Source organism: Equus asinus, chromosome 9 (genome assembly GCF_041296235.1).
Source record: "Equus asinus isolate D_3611 breed Donkey chromosome 9, EquAss-T2T_v2, whole genome shotgun sequence".
NCBI lineage: Eukaryota > Metazoa > Chordata > Mammalia > Perissodactyla > Equidae > Equus > Equus asinus.
In genome coordinates, this window is record NC_091798.1 from 70157098 (window position 1) to 70178077 (window position 20980).

Consider the following 20980-nt stretch of genomic DNA (forward strand, 5'->3'; position numbering starts at 1 on the left):
AGTATTTAAAAAAACAAACAAACAAAAAAACATACTTTCTCAGGATAAAGTGAGAAACAGATGCTTCAGTCAAACTTCCACTAAACAGTGGTAACTATAATTTCTTGCTCTGATATGAAAGACTTTTTTTTCGTTCTGGAAAATGATTCTAAGATTCTTGCAAATAAGACTGTCCAGTTTAGTGACTATAGTGAGATCATAGTTCTTGAATAACAATGGAAAAAGTGAGTTGTACTGACCTTTCTAGTTAATTTCCGTGGAAAGCAATATATTGCAATATGTATGGCCAATAACAATAAATTGTATTTAACAATCTAAGACAAGCATTGTTTAATACTGAAACAGTTTTCCTCATTATTTCTACTTTGAAAGCTAAAAGGAAGTAGATCAAGAAGAGAAATAAAAAATTATTTGCCATTTAAGTCACTCTCTGATTCAGGAAATAAAATATTTTAATTCAGTTCCACTTAAAAAATAAAAATAGTTTCCTTACTCCCACAATGAGCACATTAACCACATTTCCACATACAGAAAGCTTAGATACAGCCAGCTGTTTACAAGACATGTCTCCATATAATACATTTACATTCATGTGAAGTATACGAACATACAGTTGTATGTATTTATGACTTTTGCATCTGGTACCTTCTAAAACTAACACGTAATATACTTATTTTCTAAAAGTCAGTACATATATGATGATTTAAGGTTAGGAGAGTCTCTTTTGAAGAATTTTAATAGTTATATTCATACAAGAATTCAATAATTTTTCTAAACATAAGCTTCAAACTAAAGCTTTAGGAATGTAAGTTATCTGACCGGCAATGCACAGAATTCTTAGGTTGTGCTGTTTGGTTTACGGTTTATTTCAAGTGGTCTGTAACTATTTGTGCATTAAGGGAAAAAAAGCACCAAGGATAATAAATATTTTTTCACATCATAGGTAAAATCATAACACAATGATCTTAATTTTCCTTCAAAATCTAATCATTTGAAAAGAGCATTTATTTCAAATGCTTCATATTTAAGCTTTCTTAGTGAGATCAACTGATACACCGGAGATAAGAATGGAAATGGTAAAAACAGGTGCTATACATAATATCTACTAACTACAGAATTCAGATATTCTTCTCACGTTGACGATTTCCATTTTTGAACTGAGTTCCTTAGATGTAAAAAGAATTCTGAAAGTAAGCATAACATTTATGAACTTGTCAACCATATCTCTTAAAAGGAAACTCTAAAGATGTCTTTCTTGCCAATATATGAAGCAAAATTTTCCTGATGAGCAAAAGCACCTTATGGTAAGGAAATATATAAAGAAAATATTTTCTAAAAATTAATATACAAATTTGTGTGCATAAAAGTATAGTTATCCCAGCTGTATATGTAATAATATTAAATAATGCACAATAAAAAAATTCGAAGCACTGATTGAAAAAATAACTCATATGCTAACACTCCAGTTATTAAATATTGCAGTATATGTAACTGTAACAATTGGGAGAAAAAAACGCTTTCTAATCTAAATGGTCAATGAAATCTCTTTGGAAATATACCTATTACAAGTTCCCAATATGTAATCCTGGCCATCAAATTTCAATCCAAGCTATAGTTTTTCACAGCCAACATGCAATCCCATGAAAATGAAAGTGTGTACAGAGGCTACCTCACAGATTCTTCAGTAAATAGCATCACTGGTGTGACAGTGGTACAGGCCAGCTGAGCTTTATGTTCCTTTTCTTTACCACAGGCACATGGTAAACACCACGTTAAGAATGACAGATCTTCATCACCATAAGTTTTGCCATTTATAAAATGCTAAATAAACATTGTTTTCAACATTTCCAGATCATGACGAAAGTTCTGTACCTACATATATACAAAGCATTCTCTAGATTTAACCTATTTTTTAATGAAGACAGAGATGTATAAAGAGAAACCATAAATTACTTGCTTTGACAGTTTTCAGTGAACGTTTATTACACGTCTTTTTCTACTGAACACATGATTTTTATAAGTATAAGGAGTTCCAGCTTCTGCTAAAAAGATTTCATTTCTTCTTCCCAGTGCTTTTTTTGTGTTCATGCATTTCTGTTTTGCTAGTAATACTCTTTCTCCGAGATGAGGTATTAGGAACAACTGCACTAGAAGGTCCACTGGTGGCTGTACAAAAAAATAAAAACTATTGCTTAGATTTTCACAAGCAATCCAAGTTCAAGTAATACTGCTAAATAACAAAATAAGTCATCTTGTGTTAGAATTGTGATGTAAATGAAACATTGTAAACATGTAATATAGCATTTTTAACTTTTTACTTTTTAGAATTTGACACCAATACAGAAAAGTAATGCCAACGGGCTGTGTTCACAAATTTCTCTTTTCACTTTACATTCTTCTTAGGAGACTAATTTTTTTCATCATTTTTAACTACCATCTATTATGCTAATGACTTCAAATTTATACTTCTGGCCCAGGCCTTTTCCCTCACCTCAAGATCTGTATATTGTGTATATCCTACTAGAAATCTCTACATAGATATCTCACAGGAAACACAAACTTAACAGGTTTAAAACTGAACTCATCATTTTCCCTATAAACACCTATTTTCTCCTATCATTCCTATCTCACCATTCTCTAAAAAGCTAAAATGTTAGGCAACTAGAAACGTTCTTGACTTAGGACTCATCCTTCAACATCCAAACCAACATCAAGCCCTAATGAGTTATCAAAAAGTTATTCTAAACCGAGTTACATTCTGGTATGGAAGGGTAACCTACAGTCAGATCAACTGTCCTGCAGGTAACAAGTATAAACTCTAGATAAAATAGGAAAAACAACTACCCAAAGACACTGAAGAGCGAATAAAAGCAGGCATATACCGGACAAGAATCAATACTTGGAAGAAGGAAACAACATGGGATGAGTCCTCCTTGCCCTCTCTACCCCTGCCCTTTTTTAAAGCTTTTGGCCTAAGGACAGGATCCAGTCTGCATCATGTGGAATAGCTAAAACTCCAACATAAAACTCAGTCTTACTAGCATGAAGAACCAGAAGACAAGTACTAGGGCAGTTATAGTTTCTGGAAAGTCAAGAGAGAAATCCCAAAAAGGAGAGCCCTCAGTTCTTTGTATAAACCCTGATCCAAGTTATGGAGTGAGCAGAGTGAGCTCCAAGAAGTCTAGATAAGGCTAAAAGAAGTGAAGTGAAATTTGAGCTGCCAACCACTTCAAGGGACACAGTTTTGCAAACTGAGCTCAGCCAAGGTTAACTCTTTGCTTTAAAAAAACCAAAGCAACCCAATACTCTTTGGAGGAATATAACAGAATCTAGAGTTTCTACAACATATCATTGACAATGTCTAAAGCACAATAAAAAATTACTCAAAATATGAAAAAGTAGGAAAACATCTTTCTTCTTGAGAGTGGGTAAATTGACAGACTAATCCTGAAATCAGCCAGATTAACAGGGACAAGAATTTTAAAGCAACTATTTTAACTATACTCAAGAACAAAGGAAAATATGCTTATAATGAATAAAAACATAGGAAATCTCCAAAGAAAAAAAATAATCAACAATACTGTCTAAAATTAACGAATAAATATCTGAAATAAAAATTCACTGAATGGGTTTAACAGCAGAATGGAGACGGCAGGTAAAAGTGAACATCAACCAGGATTATTACCTAAAAAAAAATCCTAAGCATGCCATAGTCCAACAGCTGAGAACCAAAGAGAAAGGGAAAACATTGAAAGCAGGCAGAGTAAAATAACCCATTAACCACCACAGACATGGGAACAATTCAGATTAACAAAGACTTCTCATCAGAAACAATGGGAACCAGAAGACAGTGGAACAACATCTTTAAAATACTGAAAGAAAAAACTTTCTTCCCAGAACTTTTCCAGCAAAACTACCTTTCAAGAATGAAAGTGAAATAAAGATGTTTCAAACAATAACAGACCTGCAGTATAAGAAATGCTAAAATATTCAGGTTGAAAGCAAATGAAATTAGATGGAAACAAACACTTAGAAGAAGGAATGAAAAGCATCAAAAATGGCAAATATGTGGATAAATAAAAGACTTTTTTCTCCTCTTAATTTCTTTAAAATACATATGACTGTCTAAAGCAAACACGATAACATTGTATATCGCTCTTACAATATATGTAGAAGTGACATATATGGGTAACTTTGTGTAAAGGATGGGAGGAGGGGAAGGTAAATGAACCTATACAGTTGCAAGGCTTCTACATTTCACTCTAAGTGGTATAAAATTAATTCTAAGTAGACCACGGGAAGTTAGAGATGTATATTTACAGTTACATTAAAAAGATAATACATCATGATCAAGTGGGTTTCATTCCAGGGATGCAGGGATGGTTCAACATCCTCAAATCTGTAGCTGCATACACTGATTATTTAGAAATGTACAAGGTTTAAATCTCTTTAAGATACTGTGTCTGATTTATAAGGCCTGGTAATCTGACAAAGCTATAATCAGGTATAACAGATCAAATCAGTGGTATAGAGTGTCATCAGAGCTCTTGTTTTGAAAATCATATAAATACATCATCAGTGGAGGGGGTTCGGCTATAGTATAATAACAATAGCAGCAAACATTTAGTGAGTGTTTACCATGTGTGCCAAGTACTTCATATGTTACTGCATTCACTTCTGACAACTTAAAAAACGGGTACTATTTCTCTGATTTTATGACTATGAAACCAAGGATCAGAGAGGTTAAGTAACGTGCCCACGGTCATATAGCTAATAAGTAGCAGAGCTGAGATTTTAATCTACACCCCTCTGACTCCCAAGCACAAACTCTTAACCAAAAGAATATTTGAGAGGACTAAAAGGAGGAAAAGAATGAAGACATCTGCACTGAGGAGACAGTCAAAGCCTTGCAGCGATATGGAATTGAAGTTATATGGAAGAAAAAAGGCATAGGGTAAGAAAAAAATGAAGAGTTGATGGTCCCTGTCTGGGCTAAGAAAGTAGAAAGAAGAAGAACCATCAAACAAAAAGATAGACAAATCAGATAAATGGAATGAACACCAATACAGAGTAATATCTTGGAGGTCAAGATAAGAGAACATTTCAGGAAGGATCAATGACACAACCAATTATGCCAAGAACTTAAAACAGAAAAAAGCTAATAAAAGATCGTTGAATTTGGTAGTCATACCTTCAGACTGAGAATGGAGATACTAAAATACTGTAAAGAAAGAAAAAAAATCTTCATATATAAAGATGCCTAAGCTCAACAGAAAAACAAAAGAAGACAGTCCATAAATTAGTTTGGAAAAAAGTGTAAATATGAAACATATTTTATTAACAGATGCAGGGGGAGACAATCAATAGAGGAAAAATACAAACATATCAAAAGGCTACAATGATAGATTTTTAACCCCTAGGATCATTACACTCTAGGAGGATCATTACACCTCCTAGAGTGCAATGATCCTACTTAAAAACAGATTTTACACTTAAAAAGCAAGCTATTAATATCTGTATCTAATTGATATACAGAATATACAAATTCCCATACACTTCTAACCTGGTTTGCTGCTTGCTTTAGTACTCTTTAAGGTAGCTGGTGGTGTTGGGAGGATCTTTGCAGGTGTATATGTATTTAAAGATACTTTTCGTCTCATTACTGGACTGGAACGTGAAGTTGTAGAGGCTGAAAAAAAAATAAACAAACATAATAATTCAGCAATTTCCTGCCAATTCTATCTTTACATTTTAGAAGATTTCTTTTGACATATTTAGTGGCCCTATGAATACACATAATAACAGGAGAAGACAGACTAGGTTTGTAGAGTAAACTCAGCAAAACCATCTTTGCTATAAAAAGTTCTCTAATGCTCTTGACCAAATAAATGTTCTGTTTATATTGAAACAATTAGCATTTAACAGTATTCACCAAAGGAATACCAACAGGAATAGAGCAATAGACTTAATTTTATTCTGTCCTGATAGAAACTCAGATTCTTAAAGGATGGCAGAGAACTGACGGCATAGTTTTATTGCTAGTAACAGAAGACAAAGAATCCCAAATTGTTTCTCTCAAAAATACCAAGTAGCGATTCAAGGACAGTTCATCTGTAAACACAATGGTCTACTAAACTATCATATTTAAGAATAAACTAACCAGATTACAAGTAAGTAGGTAAATCAGATTGTCTCCCTGTCTTCCTATATTACCCAGCTGAGATTCATTTTCATGCAAGGGAATTTTAAAGACATTTTTTTCTCTTTCTGATCAAAGTGGGGAGACTGAGAGGTGTGAAAAGGAAAAGTAGGGATAATCTTAAGTATGGAATCCTCTGGGGAACGATAGGCCAGAGTAGGGGAGCTATTGGCATGAGTTTCTGGATCCTTCAACAAAGAGAGGTGGGGAGATAACAAAAACAGATTTGCCTATTTTTGCAATTTTGGAAGAGGACTTGAGAGCAATAAAACAGTGTGTCTCTGAAAAACCATTATGTGGGACAATTATGGCAAATGTGCCTTAGGTGGTTGATATCTACACTATAGGAACATAAATTCCACTGGCAGAAGCTCAAAGTAGTCACTAATGAAATAATCTAAAAGTGACGAAAAAGTCCCTAAAACATCATATGAAGCACTAACTTCACCATTACTCAGCTCTTTCCTGCTTGCATTTTTTTATCCTATGCTGTTAACTTCTACCTCTAACTTACCCAATTAGTATTTTCACATCTTTTCCCCGAATCTGATCTTGTCAGTGCCCCACTGTAAGCCATCTACTAGTTACCACATATTGATTAATTTTGTCCTAGGTGAGGAAAAAAACTTTCTGAATGACAGAAGATTAACAATGTCTTCTCCCTTATTATAAACACCACAAAATCAATATAGTTCTATATTATGATGCTACTTCCTTGACAATTCAAGAAATTAAGTATAAATAATGTAAATATACTGAGATTACTAAATATTAATTCTGCAGTTACACTATAAAATACAGGATTCAGATACTTCCATCATAATTGGCACCATATTTTCTTTAATATTCAAAAAGAACGAAAAAACGATACACTTTAGAAGATCTGCTAACTAACACTAACTAGTTGATTTCCTCAATAGTGTCTTTCTAATATTTTTCTTGAAACCGTAAACTTTTCTCAAGTGAAATCTTAAACAAAATGGATCAAAGCAGACACTCCAGTTGAAGCAGCCATGGAAGACACAAGATTTAACCATTCAGCATCCTTCTCTTCCTCATGGAACTTCCAAAAGCTCTTGGGAATAAAGACCAACAAACTGAATTAACTCCAAGGTTTATCCAATTCTGTGAATTGCATTAACGACATTTACTTTCTCATTTAGTTTCCTTAGTAAGTAATGACATGAAATTTTAAGACAGCTAGAGGGATTGGGGTACAACTTGCATCCACAATACAGAGAAGAGCTAATCAGAACTGGAGAAAGAATTTAACATCCTCAATTAATGTAACTCAATAATACACTCTGGTGAATTGAATTCACTAACCACAGAAATGAAGCCTTCATAAAATAACAGCACCACAGAAAACCCCTTGGAAGATTATCTTTTCATAAATATCCCACCAAAATTCTCTTTCCAAAACAAATAGACATCAGTACTGCTGCTATTACCTTTAAGTCATTCACTGAAAATCTTCTAAATTCTAAATAGCATTGTTATCTACCCTAAGTTCTTATTTACTAATTAGAATCTTTCTTTAATCTCTGTTTTAAGATTACAAATCTCTGCTCCAAGGAAGCAGTGAAACATCAAGTATAAAAAGGAGTAAAAGGGTGAATGAGAATTTATTCAGGTTCTCTACTGCATTCTGGGGAGCAGGACTATCCATTCTATCAGCTAATAGAGAATAAAAGGAGATGAACATCCTTCATTTTCCTGACTTGGACTTGAAAGCTTGGAGAAGTTATTTCATCTGGAGTGTTATCAATTCTCAGAATCAGGCACATTCATAAGCAAATTCTGAAATTCAAACTTATTTCCCAAAACCATTCCTAAAGTGAAATATTTTAAAAGAGTCACACCAAGATACCTATCACCATTGATGATTGAAAGCAGAAGACAATGTGAATAGAACTCTCTAGAATAATACAGTGTGGTAGCCCAAGAAATGGAAGAGAATAACAAGACATGAAAGTGGCTTTCATTCCAAGACCTCCAATTTTAATCTTAGGAGAAATACATTTACAGCATTCTCCTTACAAAAACGAGAATGGTACAGAGAAAGTCTGTAGCTTTCCTAAGAGATGACTAGGACTAGCAAGACTCTTAACTCTAAGAAGAACACTCTCTCCCAAAACTAACGTTTCCTAAACTGGAAATTCTAACATGCCAAAAGATCCTATAGAGCTGAAAATGACAACAGCCAGCTGACTGCTCACATCTAAAAGGGGAGCCTTGAACAATTCTCAAGACAATGGCCCTAGAATAGAGCTACAAGATGCATAAAAGTGTTACCCAAAAAAGTATTTTCTCAAAAAATAAACTCTGGAAAATCTGGGAATACAGGTTTCCTTACAGAAGAACCTTAGCTGTTTATATACTAATGTGACAATATCTCTCCAAAGGGAGGTGGGATAGGATACACACTTTCCAAAACATACTTAGCCATGAACCCCTTTTCTTCACACACACAAATTAACCTCTTCAGAATATTTTCTGAAGAATACCATTTGAAAAACATTGTCCTAATTTGCTCTCTTTAGCCAAGAGCTCTTTCTGAATCAATATGACTTACTTACCAAAAGTAGTGAGGGGATGGGCAGGTGTGCATGTGTAGGTTAATGCAGACTGATATTTTGTAATTTTTAAAAAGTTTACTATAAAATCACATACAGTAGGAACGTGAAAAAAGACTGTGACTCTCTATTATGTTGCTGACTTCTATTGCTGGGTCTTAGATTTTTTGTTTTTCTTTTCGTAAGAAAAAAGTTTTCTGGGAGTCAAGAAAAGTGGTGCATTGCATATTCCACCAAAGAATTACAAATAATATTCTTTTTCACCCCTTTCTCTCCTAAAACTCTATTCACTACCACTACTTGAGTTTATATTTTTGTAATTCTTTTTATATTCAGATAATGTCTACTGCCCCCAAATCAAATAATAATTTTTCCTACAAATTTCAGGAGTCTTCCGTGGAACTTCACTTGATGGAGAAGCAATGGAGGCAAGAAAGTCATCCACCTGCTTTAAAGACAGGGCATTGTGAAGAGTTTCTAGAGGACAAATAGATGGCACCATGGAATACAATTCAAAGCCTGGAAAAAAAACAAAAATGAGAAAAAAGTTGGATATTTAAAAATCATTATTTAGAAAGGAAGAAGACCATTACTTAGAACTGGACAGTTTAGGTCTTTTCAATCTATCACATGCAAACACACGAATCTCTGAAGTCATGACACCAGATGCTATGCAGTATGCGGTTGGAACAAGATGTGACAAAGATTTGATTTTAAACGTAATCACATAGTACAGCATGCACACAATTTCATTCTATATTTTGGTAAAATCTAAGAATAACACTTAAAGAAAACAACCTGGGGGAAAGACAGAAAAAATACAATTTTTCAGTTTTTACTTTTTAAAATCAGGTCTATTTGACAGGTGAATAAGGGGATACCAAGATGTGTCCCTGATGCCAGGATGCTAAAGGTAACTTCTTGTTGAAAAACAATTACGTAATTACGCATGAAGAGTGATTTTAAATACTTTTCCAGTCATACCAAGGCCAACCACACTCTCTAGTGCAATCCCATAACATTCATTCATTTATGCTGAAATTAAAATTCCAAAATGTATTTCACCTACCTTTATTGAATTAACACAGTAATTCTATTGGAAATTGCTAAGCTGAGTAAAGTCAGGCCAAGTAAAAAGCAAAATACAAAATACAAATATGTTTGCATTCAACAATGGCACAAAAATTTCATGAAACAAACCATGCTGATATGTAATACCATCAGTGAAACAAAAGCGCTTAAACACAGTTTTAAAAACAAATACAATATAGGTTCTTTGCTTTTTATAAAAATTGCCTGTTCATTTAAACTTTATTCAACTGAATGGCTTTTAAAATTGCTTCATATACAACCAAAATAACAAGTCTTTCTGCATCTACTTCCAAAAATTCAAACTAATTTTCCTCCAAAGGAAATACTTTTGATATGTAAATTAAGGTTGTATATGAAATCTAATATTATTAATTAAAAAGTAAAAATTAAACTCTCTTCTTCAATAGGCATCTGCTCATTTTTAATACTGACTGATATTTATTTAATTTTGGGAGGAAATATTGACCTAAGAACTGCCTGAGTCTTAGCTGGAATAGGGAAACTTGGTTAAAAGAGAATCTAATCTTCCTATGAAAAGAACCAAAGGATTTACAAAACCGGTATGTTTGATTTTCAGGTACAAACCACAGCATGACAGAACATTACATATATTTAAAAAGAAAAACAAAAGACAACTAGAACCATAATAGCAGCTAAAGCACCTACGTTAAGCACTAAAGAAATTAGGCTTGCACAAGTATTGCATTTTTTTAAAGTACCAGATTCATGCAAATAAGCGCAAACCCTTTCTTTGCATTACAATTACACTAAACTTAACAATATGGTTTTTTATCCTTTCCTCAGAATATTTACAAGTCTTTTGAAACAACTATTTTCTTGCATTTGCCTGTTAGATTTTACAACAGGCAAATGACAATATAATTGAGTTCCTCTGGACTATGTTTTTTTCCATTTATCTTTAGTAAACTTTTTCTTTAATGCACAATGAAAGGGTTAGCGCAGCAATTTAAAAAGCCACCCTGCTGTCATGTTTAGAAGCTATAAAAACATACCACTGGAGCCTAGAAATTCCACAGAGGAAACGGACCAGCACCTATAGAGGTGTAGGTGTTCTGCACAGAGGCCCAGAAAATAAGGTAAAGCACTGTCAGAAGATACTTGTTTCACCATGTTCCTTGAACTAAAGATGAAGGGAGGGTAAGTCCATGATATGTGTTAAGATGGAAACAACATGAAAGTTAGGGGAAATAAAAAGTGAAAGAAAGAGTCAAATGACAATTCATAGGACAGATAAGACAACATAATATATAAAAAAAGAAAAAAGAAATCTTGAAAACCCAAAAGAAGTATTTCTAGAGTTGAAAGGAATGCATTTTACATGCATTAAGTCACACAATGAGTGGAAAATCCACATTTTTTTTTAAAGCCTAAACCAAAGGAATATAAAATTAGTCTATTTTCTGTTAAATTTAACAAAAGCATTTTTGTTCTTTTGTTTTTTAGCTTCAGTAAACATAGATTTCTCCTACATAAAACTTGCAATACTGGCTATAAACACATAAGCATTCTGCACAAAAACTATAGTCAGTTTTAAACCTGCAATGTCTCTTCTGAGAATTGTGTGACTTCTGTTTTTCTTGTGACTTCAGTTTTTCTTCTAGAGGTTCTTATGCATATGGGTTCTTTAGAAGCTGCAGCTGTATCAAATAAGGATCTTTTTCTTCTTCAAAGAGTAGCATTTAAACAGCTACAATGAAGGGAAAGCACATTAAGCTTTACAGCTAAATTTTCTCTCGTGGAGGATGAGATCTTCTTACTCCACCTTCAAGAAGTATTATGAAGTGCACTGTCATTGAGCTGTGCTGTTAAAGGGTCCGGATCGGGGAGAATGACTATAAACTTGTGTCCAATCCTTTAGCTTCATAAATGTTTTTGAAAGACCCGACTTGAGTTTTTGAAAGACTTATTTGCAGTTAAAAAGAAAAAAAGTTCCAGGAATAAAAGTACCTTCAATCTGAATAAAAGCAAAAATTTGTATGTTTTCTTTTAAATTCTTTGATCTTATTATGTAAAAATGATCAGTAAATACTCCCTCTTGCCCCATAAGAACAAGCCATATGTAAAGAAGCTGTAATAATGCAACAATTCAGTTTATAAATAATGGCCACGAAACACTTTCCTGTTCAGCCTTGAAAATTCAATTTAATTGAATCAGCTTTCTAGATTTTTAACTTAGTCTTCTTCCCATCAGGAGTTCTCCAAATTTTAATAAAAGCAGTGGTACCAAAAGGAATTGGTCGCTTAACAGCAAACCATACTGCCACATGAGGACAAAGTGAATGCTGGGTGAAGTTTTCAGAGTGCTCCAGATCGAGTCGGGTTTTGCTTTAGACACAGAGCCAGGGATAAAAGAATGTTACACAGTGAAATCTGCACTCCCTGCTTCCCAAGAATTTTTCAAAGATACATCTTATTTTGCTATTTGACAAGTGTGGCTCTATAACTTTGTTAAACAGCTCAATAAAATAAACGTGATCAGAAAAGAAATCAGGCATGAAAAAACATTAAAATTATTAAGAATTAAGAAGAAAATAAAGAATATCAGTTGTTATATTTTTAAAATTTGTATAAACTGATCACTTGAGAAATTAGATGGAATTTTCAGCTGCTAATCTAGTATTAAAACTCATCATCATTGTGGTCATCTAAAAGTTTGATGAGTAGTATTAAATTACTGTGTAAATTACAGCTAAAAAAGGGAGCTGGACAGTATCAGTACTTTGGGTAAATAATACGGTGGAGTCGTATGCCAATTGAAATTAAGGACAGAGAAATGATGATACTGCATATCCCACATTTTGAAATTAAAAAAAATAAAAAAGGATGAAGCAGGGAGTATCTTTTAAAATAAAAGCAAAACGTACCATTGGTTGGGTGTCGAGCAAATGAGATAGAAAACCTTTTAACAGCAGAACCGCGTGTGGCGTCTGAGAAAGAGAAAAACAGGTACCTGAAATTCGTAACAGCTACCAAAAGAAGGACACTTAAAAAAAGAGGGAAAAACAAATATATAAGGAGGTTAGAATTAGGTGACATGCAGAAGGGACAATGAGAGAGGGTAATAAGCCAAATACTGGTTAGAAGAAGTAAAATGGCTTGATGATAGAGGCAGTGTTTAATGAAATATACAAAAAAAAGAAAAGCAGGATGAGCTGGCAATTCTAGTAAACCCATGTTTTACTGACTAAAGTAAATTTGTAGATACATGAGAAAAAGTTTTAAATAAAGCTAATTCTGAAAGGGCTAATAAATACACTTATTAACAAAAGGGATAAGCTTCCACGAGTCTCAAAAGACATTCTGAATATTAAAACTGAAGGTATATTAACAATGGTGAGAGCATCTCCTTCAACTAGTGATCCTAACATATTCTCATCCTAGAATTATTTTTATAAAAAATTGCCAATATGATATTTTCTTCTACTTATAAACATTCTATTCACATCATTTTATTTAGATCAATACCAGTAAGTAAAATAAGGGTTAACAATGAGCAAATGTTGAAAAGATCAAAGAAACATTTATTCTTTGTAATATAGCTTATCAACTATCTAAAAGAATACACATCATGCAGTTCTAAATTTCACATTTCAGAAAACTACTAACTGAACAAGTACCGTAAGTCTAACTACAATTAACTGTTTGATGAAACATGATTCCAAGCTGTGGATAGTAAAGCACTGATAGTCATTTAGGCAAACGGTGCTAGGATTCCACTTGTATCAGTCAGTGGCCTTAGGCTTGCCTTTGAGAAATACTGTATGTTCATGGGTGTGTGCATGGGTGTAGGTATGAATCTGTGTGTGCACGTGTGCACATACCATCTATGCAGCCAGAAGAGGTCAGCTTTTTACGATGAGTACGAGCATAATCCTGTAGGTTAGGTGCGCTTGAAGAACCCCCGAGCACCGAGGTGCTAAACAGGCCCGCACAGTGAGACCCTGATGGGAGTTAGAGAAAATACATACAACAACGGGTGTTCTTCCATTCACATTGGGAATTCATGCAGCATGCAATAACTTGGCTCTTACCACACATATTTGGCAGTGCCTTGAACAGGCTCACAATTTGCTTGTAACATCAATTTTAATACAACCACTACTACCATTTATCATATGCACAAATGGGGGTATTTAACACTGGACGAAACGTTGTCTTTGAAAAAATAACATGCCCATACAATAATTAGACATATACATATTAAAAGCATTAAAAACACTACCATAGAAATTAATTTAGGATGATAAAGGACTCTGTCAATCATTTTGCATGAGCAGACAGATGAGGTCATATAAAAAAACCTCTCCTAGCACAAATTAAGTCATATTAAATCAATATTTTTGAATGTATTTCTGTAAATGAAGAATCTTTTCTGATGCCCTTGAATTAAGAATTATCAATATATGTTATGAAATAAGGCAAATCTAAGCTTACTTATTTGTGAGAAGATCAGGTAAAAATAATTTCTTTTAGGTCATCCAGGCCTAAATCACTTTAAATTTCCAATACTTAAATGACTTAAGATCTTAAAGATCCCAGTGAAATACGTTATTTGAAAATACAACACAGCCAATATAAATTGATGCTTAATTTGTAGCAAAAGTCTTTACATCCAAGCAAAACTTTTACCACTGGGTAAGGATTAAATCAGCTTCCATGAAATACATTATGATACATGAAGGAAAGAGTAATATATATACACATATACATATTTCTGGCAAGATACTGCGGGAATATTAAAAGCTATCAACATAAGCTATATGTAATTAACTAAAGAAAGATCTTCAAGTATGTTGGCATCAATGGACAGTTCATATACTGAGTATAGAGATCATAATGCATACATAGCTGAAACATAATGAAATTTACTTATGCTTTTATTAAATCTATTTAGACAACTATTTACAGAAAATAATATGCCATTACCTCATATAGTTTATCAACAATGAGCTTAAAACCAAATATGTTTAGAAAGGTCTTTTTCAATGTTGCTTTGTTTGAATGTTAGCCAAGAGCTAATTATATTCTATAGGTCAACAAAGGGTAACAGTACCACTGTGCATTAGTTTTGCTTTGGTTCTCCTTAAGAGATGACAGAAAATTAATATACCCAAACAGGATGTGAAACACTACCACTTACAATGTTTTTTTAATCGGAAAAGTAGGAAGTTCTTTTTTGTATGCAATAGCATATTTTCATCTTTATCAATTGGGAAAAATGAAAATTTAAACATGCTGGGATTTTAATTTATAAAATATAAGATTAAAAGCTAGAATTGGCCATTGGACTAAGTAGTTTACATTATAGGCATTCAAAAGCATTATAAAACAAAATTAAATGTTATTTCTTGTTCATTTTATCAAAACTTTATTGTATATTTCCAGTTGTATAACTCAAAATGAACATTAAATAATAACTAAAGCATAGCATTTGGTCATGCTTTCACCACTGAAGAGTTTTACATGTGTGCAAATAGTGAGTTTAAGAAGATTTGGAATACAATTTCCTTTAGACCACATACCTACAGTAGGGTTCTGCTTCTGTTCCACAAGAGTTCTTGGTGTTCGCAGGTAATTAGCATTTTCAGATACAACCTGCACAAGGAAAGCAAAATAAATGAGGTAAAACAGTAAAATAACTTCAAAAGTCATTCTTCATTTGCAGCCTGTTCCAGACAGACAAAGGTTAATAAGCTGTATGATAATTATTAGTAGAAATACATAAAACATGAAAGATCATGCAAGATCCCCTTCTGAAGGGAGTCCATTTCATATGAGGTCCTTGCAATGAAGTGGTGAGAAGCAGGCATTCAGAATGAAATATCATGTATGAAACAAGACAGATGAAAAGAAACAATAGACTGATATAATTTCACTCCCTCTTAAAAGAAGCCAAATTCCCACTCTTATTAAACAGCTCCTGTATTTGAAGGGGGGAAAAAACAATCACAAACAAAAGAAAAGACAGACAGAGACTGTTGAGGTCACCATACAATTACTGATCCATGCACGGGCTTTATCAGAGTAACCTTTAAATATTCACAGCCTTAATGGATACCATAATCCCTTTTCCTATAATCAAATGCATTATATTTCCAAAAGGAAATTGCTGAAATTCTGGGAAAAGTCATGTGTAACAGCAGACCTTCCATTGTAAAAAAAACCAACCAACCAAACAAACAAAAAACATAGTATTTTAAGTTTCCAAATGTCATCACAGAAAGTCCTTCTGAAGCTATTTCATTCTGACCATATTTTTGTGGGCACACATACATTGCCCCCCCTTATCTTAGAGAGAGCATTAAAATATCATACAACTCAGAAACTATCATACTGTATGTATCCCTTAAATCAGACAGTTCCAGATAATGGAAAAGTGAGGGACAGAACGATCAGTATTCGATGTATCCTGCTAATTAACACAGAGCCACATCAATTTTGATATTTTAAAACACGTTCACATTCTCAGCAAATTCCAAATGGAATCTAATTTTTCAATTATGAGGGAAAAGATTATTAAATTTTCTTACCATCAAATTATGTAATTTTGTTTCTCAATGTTTTAAAGGACAACTAAGCCAAAGAAAGATTTCTGTCCTTTTTAAAAAATTTTATTAACAAGCTAAAGTTCCAGGAGTGTACAATTTATTAATTTTTAAATCCTGGATATTTAAAACCCTCCCAGTAAAAATGCTAAACACATGCAATGTAAGCGGTTTCCTTCCCTCAAATATTGTCAGATATCACAAGCATTTTTAAATGAACTCTAAATTTAAAAACAGAAGGATTTACTCTGATGTAAAATATAAGGGATTAGATGTCCTCAAAGACAGCTGTTTGTTGCTCTGAATGCGGGGAGGAAAAATGTTTAATGAAGTAAAGTTTAAAAACCTGTTGCCATGAGCCAAAAATACTGGATGTGAAAGCCAATGATTTGGGGGAGACAGGGGAAGAAGTGATTTGTTCCCCTGATCTGCGTCTTCGACGCCCAGTACCCACACCACTGGTATAATGCAGCCAGGTACCAGTACCCTCTGGGCTAGACACACTCAGGGGGCTCTCTTCCTGGAAGTGAGAAAAGGGGGCAAAAAAAAAAAAAAAAAAAAAAAAAGCAGAGCATGCAAAGTTAGATACAACAGAGCCAAATGATCAGAAAGAAAAAAAAATACAGTTTGTTTGCATTTGCTTATCAATTTTTTAAAAAAACTATTAAACAGTAATTTGGGAGCTAACTATTTCAATATTTGAGAAATTGATAGGAATGACATAAATCTAATTATATGTGCTATTATGAGAATTACCTTATTATCTTAAATATACAAAATATTTATACTGCTTAATAGTTGTCCCTTCTCTCTTAAAACCAGAAAGATTTTAACAATTTTCTATCGTAGCAATTTTTTAAATATGGAAAATATTTTGTTTAATTTTAGATATTCAAAAGGCTTTGTGTGATATTGAGTAAACTTTTCAATCCAAAGCACTAAAGAATCGTGCAAACAGTTGAAGAGATTTCAATGTATATAACAGAAAAGAAAATCTGTCTGCCAGACATAAAAAAAAAATTAGAGATCATAAGATGGATTCAAATTGCACTTGTTTACACTTCCAAGCTATCTACTTGTTTATCCCCTCCAAAGATTATTTATAGAGTTCAATAGGCAAAACATGCAGCAAACATTCTCATTTTCCATGTTTGCATGTTCAGGTTTCAGACAGTGAGGAGAGAGTAAAATCTACTTGCACAAAATGAAGAGAATAGTCTTTTTCTCTGTGTGTCTTTTGGAAGTACAAACTTCTGATATCCATGGAGATGGTGGACGCTGGAAAAAGTCTTCAAGGTTTTACTTGAATAATTTACCTTATGGAAGTAAAAGTTTAGCATGGCATAGAAATAATCTCTTGAAAGCAACTATTTAAGTATTTATGAGAAAAAAGTTTATAAATGTGTTCTGCGTTTTAAGAGTTAACAAAGGGCAGTGATTTTGTTGAAGATTTTACAAATACAGATGAGTTGCAAAATGAAGACTCAATACATTTGGCTCTATCAGTGTTATAGGCTTTTTGGAGAACAGAAGAAGGTTTAATGGTGAAATTCTGAACAATTTGATTAATTAATCACAGATTGCTTTGTTCAACGACATCAAAATCACTGCCCTCACACAAATGGTAGTTTAGGTTATATTAATATGTCATTTCCTGATTTTCTGAAATTAAAGATACCTGAACATAACCCCATGTTTCTCATTTTTAAATTAAGCTATAACAGAAGAAATAATCCCCAATTCTACAGGTGTTAATCATCCTCTTTTATAATTTAAAATATCTATCATGTTCACAGGAACACTAATTAGTATACAATTTCCATTATAAAATTACAACAATCTATTTTATTTATGGATGTTTCTATATATATAATTATCAAATTGGGGCACATATATATTTGGAATGTGAGAATCATTAGGCACTTATGTTTGTATAATTTGGGGCTATAGAAATGAGCATAATTCTTTGTTGTTTATACTCTTACTCACCAACTGCTGGATAATGTTATAACTAACTCTTAAGACTTGGCATATTTAATTATCAACAAAAAATATTTTTCTAGTATAAAAATTGATGGTTCTTTCTATCTTAAAGTTAAATTCTTTCTTTATACTTTTAACTCGAGCATTTAGAAAACATTTATAAGCACTGATCTCAATCAGTGCTGGGAGAATCATACTATAGAGAATATAAATAACCCAAAATAAAGGTATTTAAAGTATAAAAATGTACACAGATGTTAAAGATTTACTTAACAAGCTTCATTCCAACTATTCAACTTTCCTTTTAAACATCATTTTAGTAGTTATTTAAATGTTATTCTATTAGTGAACATAAGAATTAGCATGTAATTTAACTGTAGATCATAATACAAAGGTAAATTTTTCAACTATATCATCACATTTTTGAATTCCTATACTGACTTCTGCCATCAGGCTAACAACTTAGAATTTCATAGTGTGAGCTACAGTGCGACTGGAACCAGCTGTTGCTGAAGCACCTCCGGCGATTCTTCTCTACTTTAACCAAAAACTATTCCTGATCCATTAAATCAGACTTTCAAAAAAGTTCTTTATTAGAATAACCTAAAGCGACAAGACAAAAAAATTGGATCAATTCTTAGAAAGGCCTTATTTTACAATTTCTATTCCATTTTGTTATGAAAACTATACATAAAGCTCCAAATTCTAAAAACTAATCTCTATATTTTCTAACTACCTCTATATTTTTTAAAATTTGAAAAACAAAGTTGACAATTAAAAATCTGGTACGTTCCCAAACTCCTTTATTAAAGCTGTATTTTCTTTTCTGTTTTATTAAAATATAGTCAGTTTACTTTATGAAAAACATGCGCTCACATATACACATACTTCATTTGTAGCCATCTTCCTAGATCTTGGAAGTGGAGACTTCCTGTGTATATGAATTGGCTCTGATACCATAGGTTTGAACAATATCACAGCTCGATCAACCTCATCTTTTTTAGAAGTATGTGGTTCGTCATCATTATCAATTTTAAAAGATCTCCTGCCTTCATTCTGTGGGCAAAGAACACAACATATAAAATTCAGGTAAAATAACAATCTCTTCTGATGGACAAATTCAACCATCAATTGGTATAGTCACTTGAACTACATATCCAAGTTTGTTTATTCAAATGAATATTAACTGAATTCTTACAATAGCCCAGTATTATTCTGAATATTTTGGGACAGATGATAGAGTTCTCAACTTCAAGAAATACATATACTCTATGGAGAAATTAAACAATAAAATGACAATAAAAAGCCATTAAAAAAAAGTGCTTAATTAAATTTCATCAAATGCCCAAATAAATAAGCAATAATAATAAATGCCAGCAAGAAACAGTAGAGCTCAGTTTTGTTACACAGGAATGAACCCGAGCACAAAGTAAAACGGCATCTGAATTTATAAATTTTAGAGTGTTTAAATTCTATTCCAAATATTTCTAACAAACGTGATGACTGCATACGTAAATAACAATCATTTGACGACTCACTAAACATTTAATGAGTGTGTACCACATGCCAGGACACACATGAATAAGACACAATCCCAGACTGCAAGGATCTCACACTATGGTAGAGGAGATAGAAAACTTAAAAAAACTTATACCCTTCTATAATAGAATGGATAAACTGGGGCATAGTCATACAATAAAACACATATTTTAAAGCAGTAAGAATGGACAAACGAAAACTAAATAAAATTACATCAATGAATCTCCCACACATAACATTAGCCAAAAAGAAGCCAAGCAGAAGTACATAAAAACCCTCATCAAACTAAGAGGTATAGAAAATAAAGAGGAATTTCTTTAACCGGATAAGGGATATCTAAAAACTTGAAACAATCATCACAGTTAATAATAAATCATTGAAGGACAAGTGTGCCCACTATCACTAAATCTACTCAACATTTTACTGGACAGCTGTCGTTATTCAGGGATACGATCATAAACATAGAAAATCTAAATGACTATGGATAAATTATCAGAATGAATACAGCATGTAGTAAGATTACCAGTTATAAAATCTTTATACAAAAATGAGTTAAGATTCAATATCACAAAAACTAACAGAAAATGAAATTTAAATAAACCATTTACAACAGCATAAAAATACAAAGAATTTAGGAATTAATCTGACAAAGAAGTACAAGACATAAAAAAAATCTTAAATTTTATCAAAAAGATATAAAGAATAGCTAAATAAATTCAGAGATATATCAAGTCCTTGGACTAGAAGATTCAATACTGGAAAAGTGTTATTCTCTCAAAATTGATCTGCAGAGTTTATGTAAGCTCAATCAAAATCACAGAAAGTTTTCTTCGGAACATTACCTTTCGCTTTAGTTTGGTAATGAACAAGGATGCTTAGTGTCAACGCTTCTATTCAACACCATACTATCCAAATGGCCAAGATATATGAAAAGGTGCTAATCCTTACTCGTCATGAAGAAAATGTAAATTTAAACCACAATGATATCACTACATACCCCCGAAAATAGCTACATTAAAAACAAT

General features: G+C 32.7%; 1 protein-coding gene across 26 annotated transcripts in view; it reads right to left on the reverse strand.

The window, feature by feature from the left end:
- Positions 1-434: 434 nt before the first annotated feature.
- PPIP5K2 (diphosphoinositol pentakisphosphate kinase 2) overlaps positions 435-20980 on the reverse strand; it is a 64047-nt gene continuing 43501 nt past the window's right edge. For 4 of the 26 annotated variants that reach the window (XM_070517636.1, XM_014841202.3, XM_070517635.1 and 1 more), the window contains 9 exons: positions 19305-19472; positions 16780-16953; positions 15411-15483; positions 13710-13829; positions 12753-12815; positions 10881-10940; positions 9154-9294; positions 5564-5689; positions 435-2166 (listed from right to left, as the gene is read on the reverse strand). In XM_070517636.1, coding sequence (XP_070373737.1) covers positions 2054-2166; positions 5564-5689; positions 9154-9294; positions 10881-10940; positions 12753-12815; positions 13710-13829; positions 15411-15483; positions 16780-16953; positions 19305-19472 — 1038 coding nt within the window. In that variant the 3' untranslated portion in view covers positions 435-2053. Of the gene's footprint in view, positions 2167-5563; positions 5690-9152; positions 9295-10880; positions 11576-12752; positions 12816-13709; positions 13830-15410; positions 15484-16779; positions 16954-19304; positions 19473-20980 lie in introns of those variants that run through there. The other 22 variants (XM_070517645.1, XM_070517644.1, XM_070517646.1 and 19 more) reach the window with 15 other exon arrangements.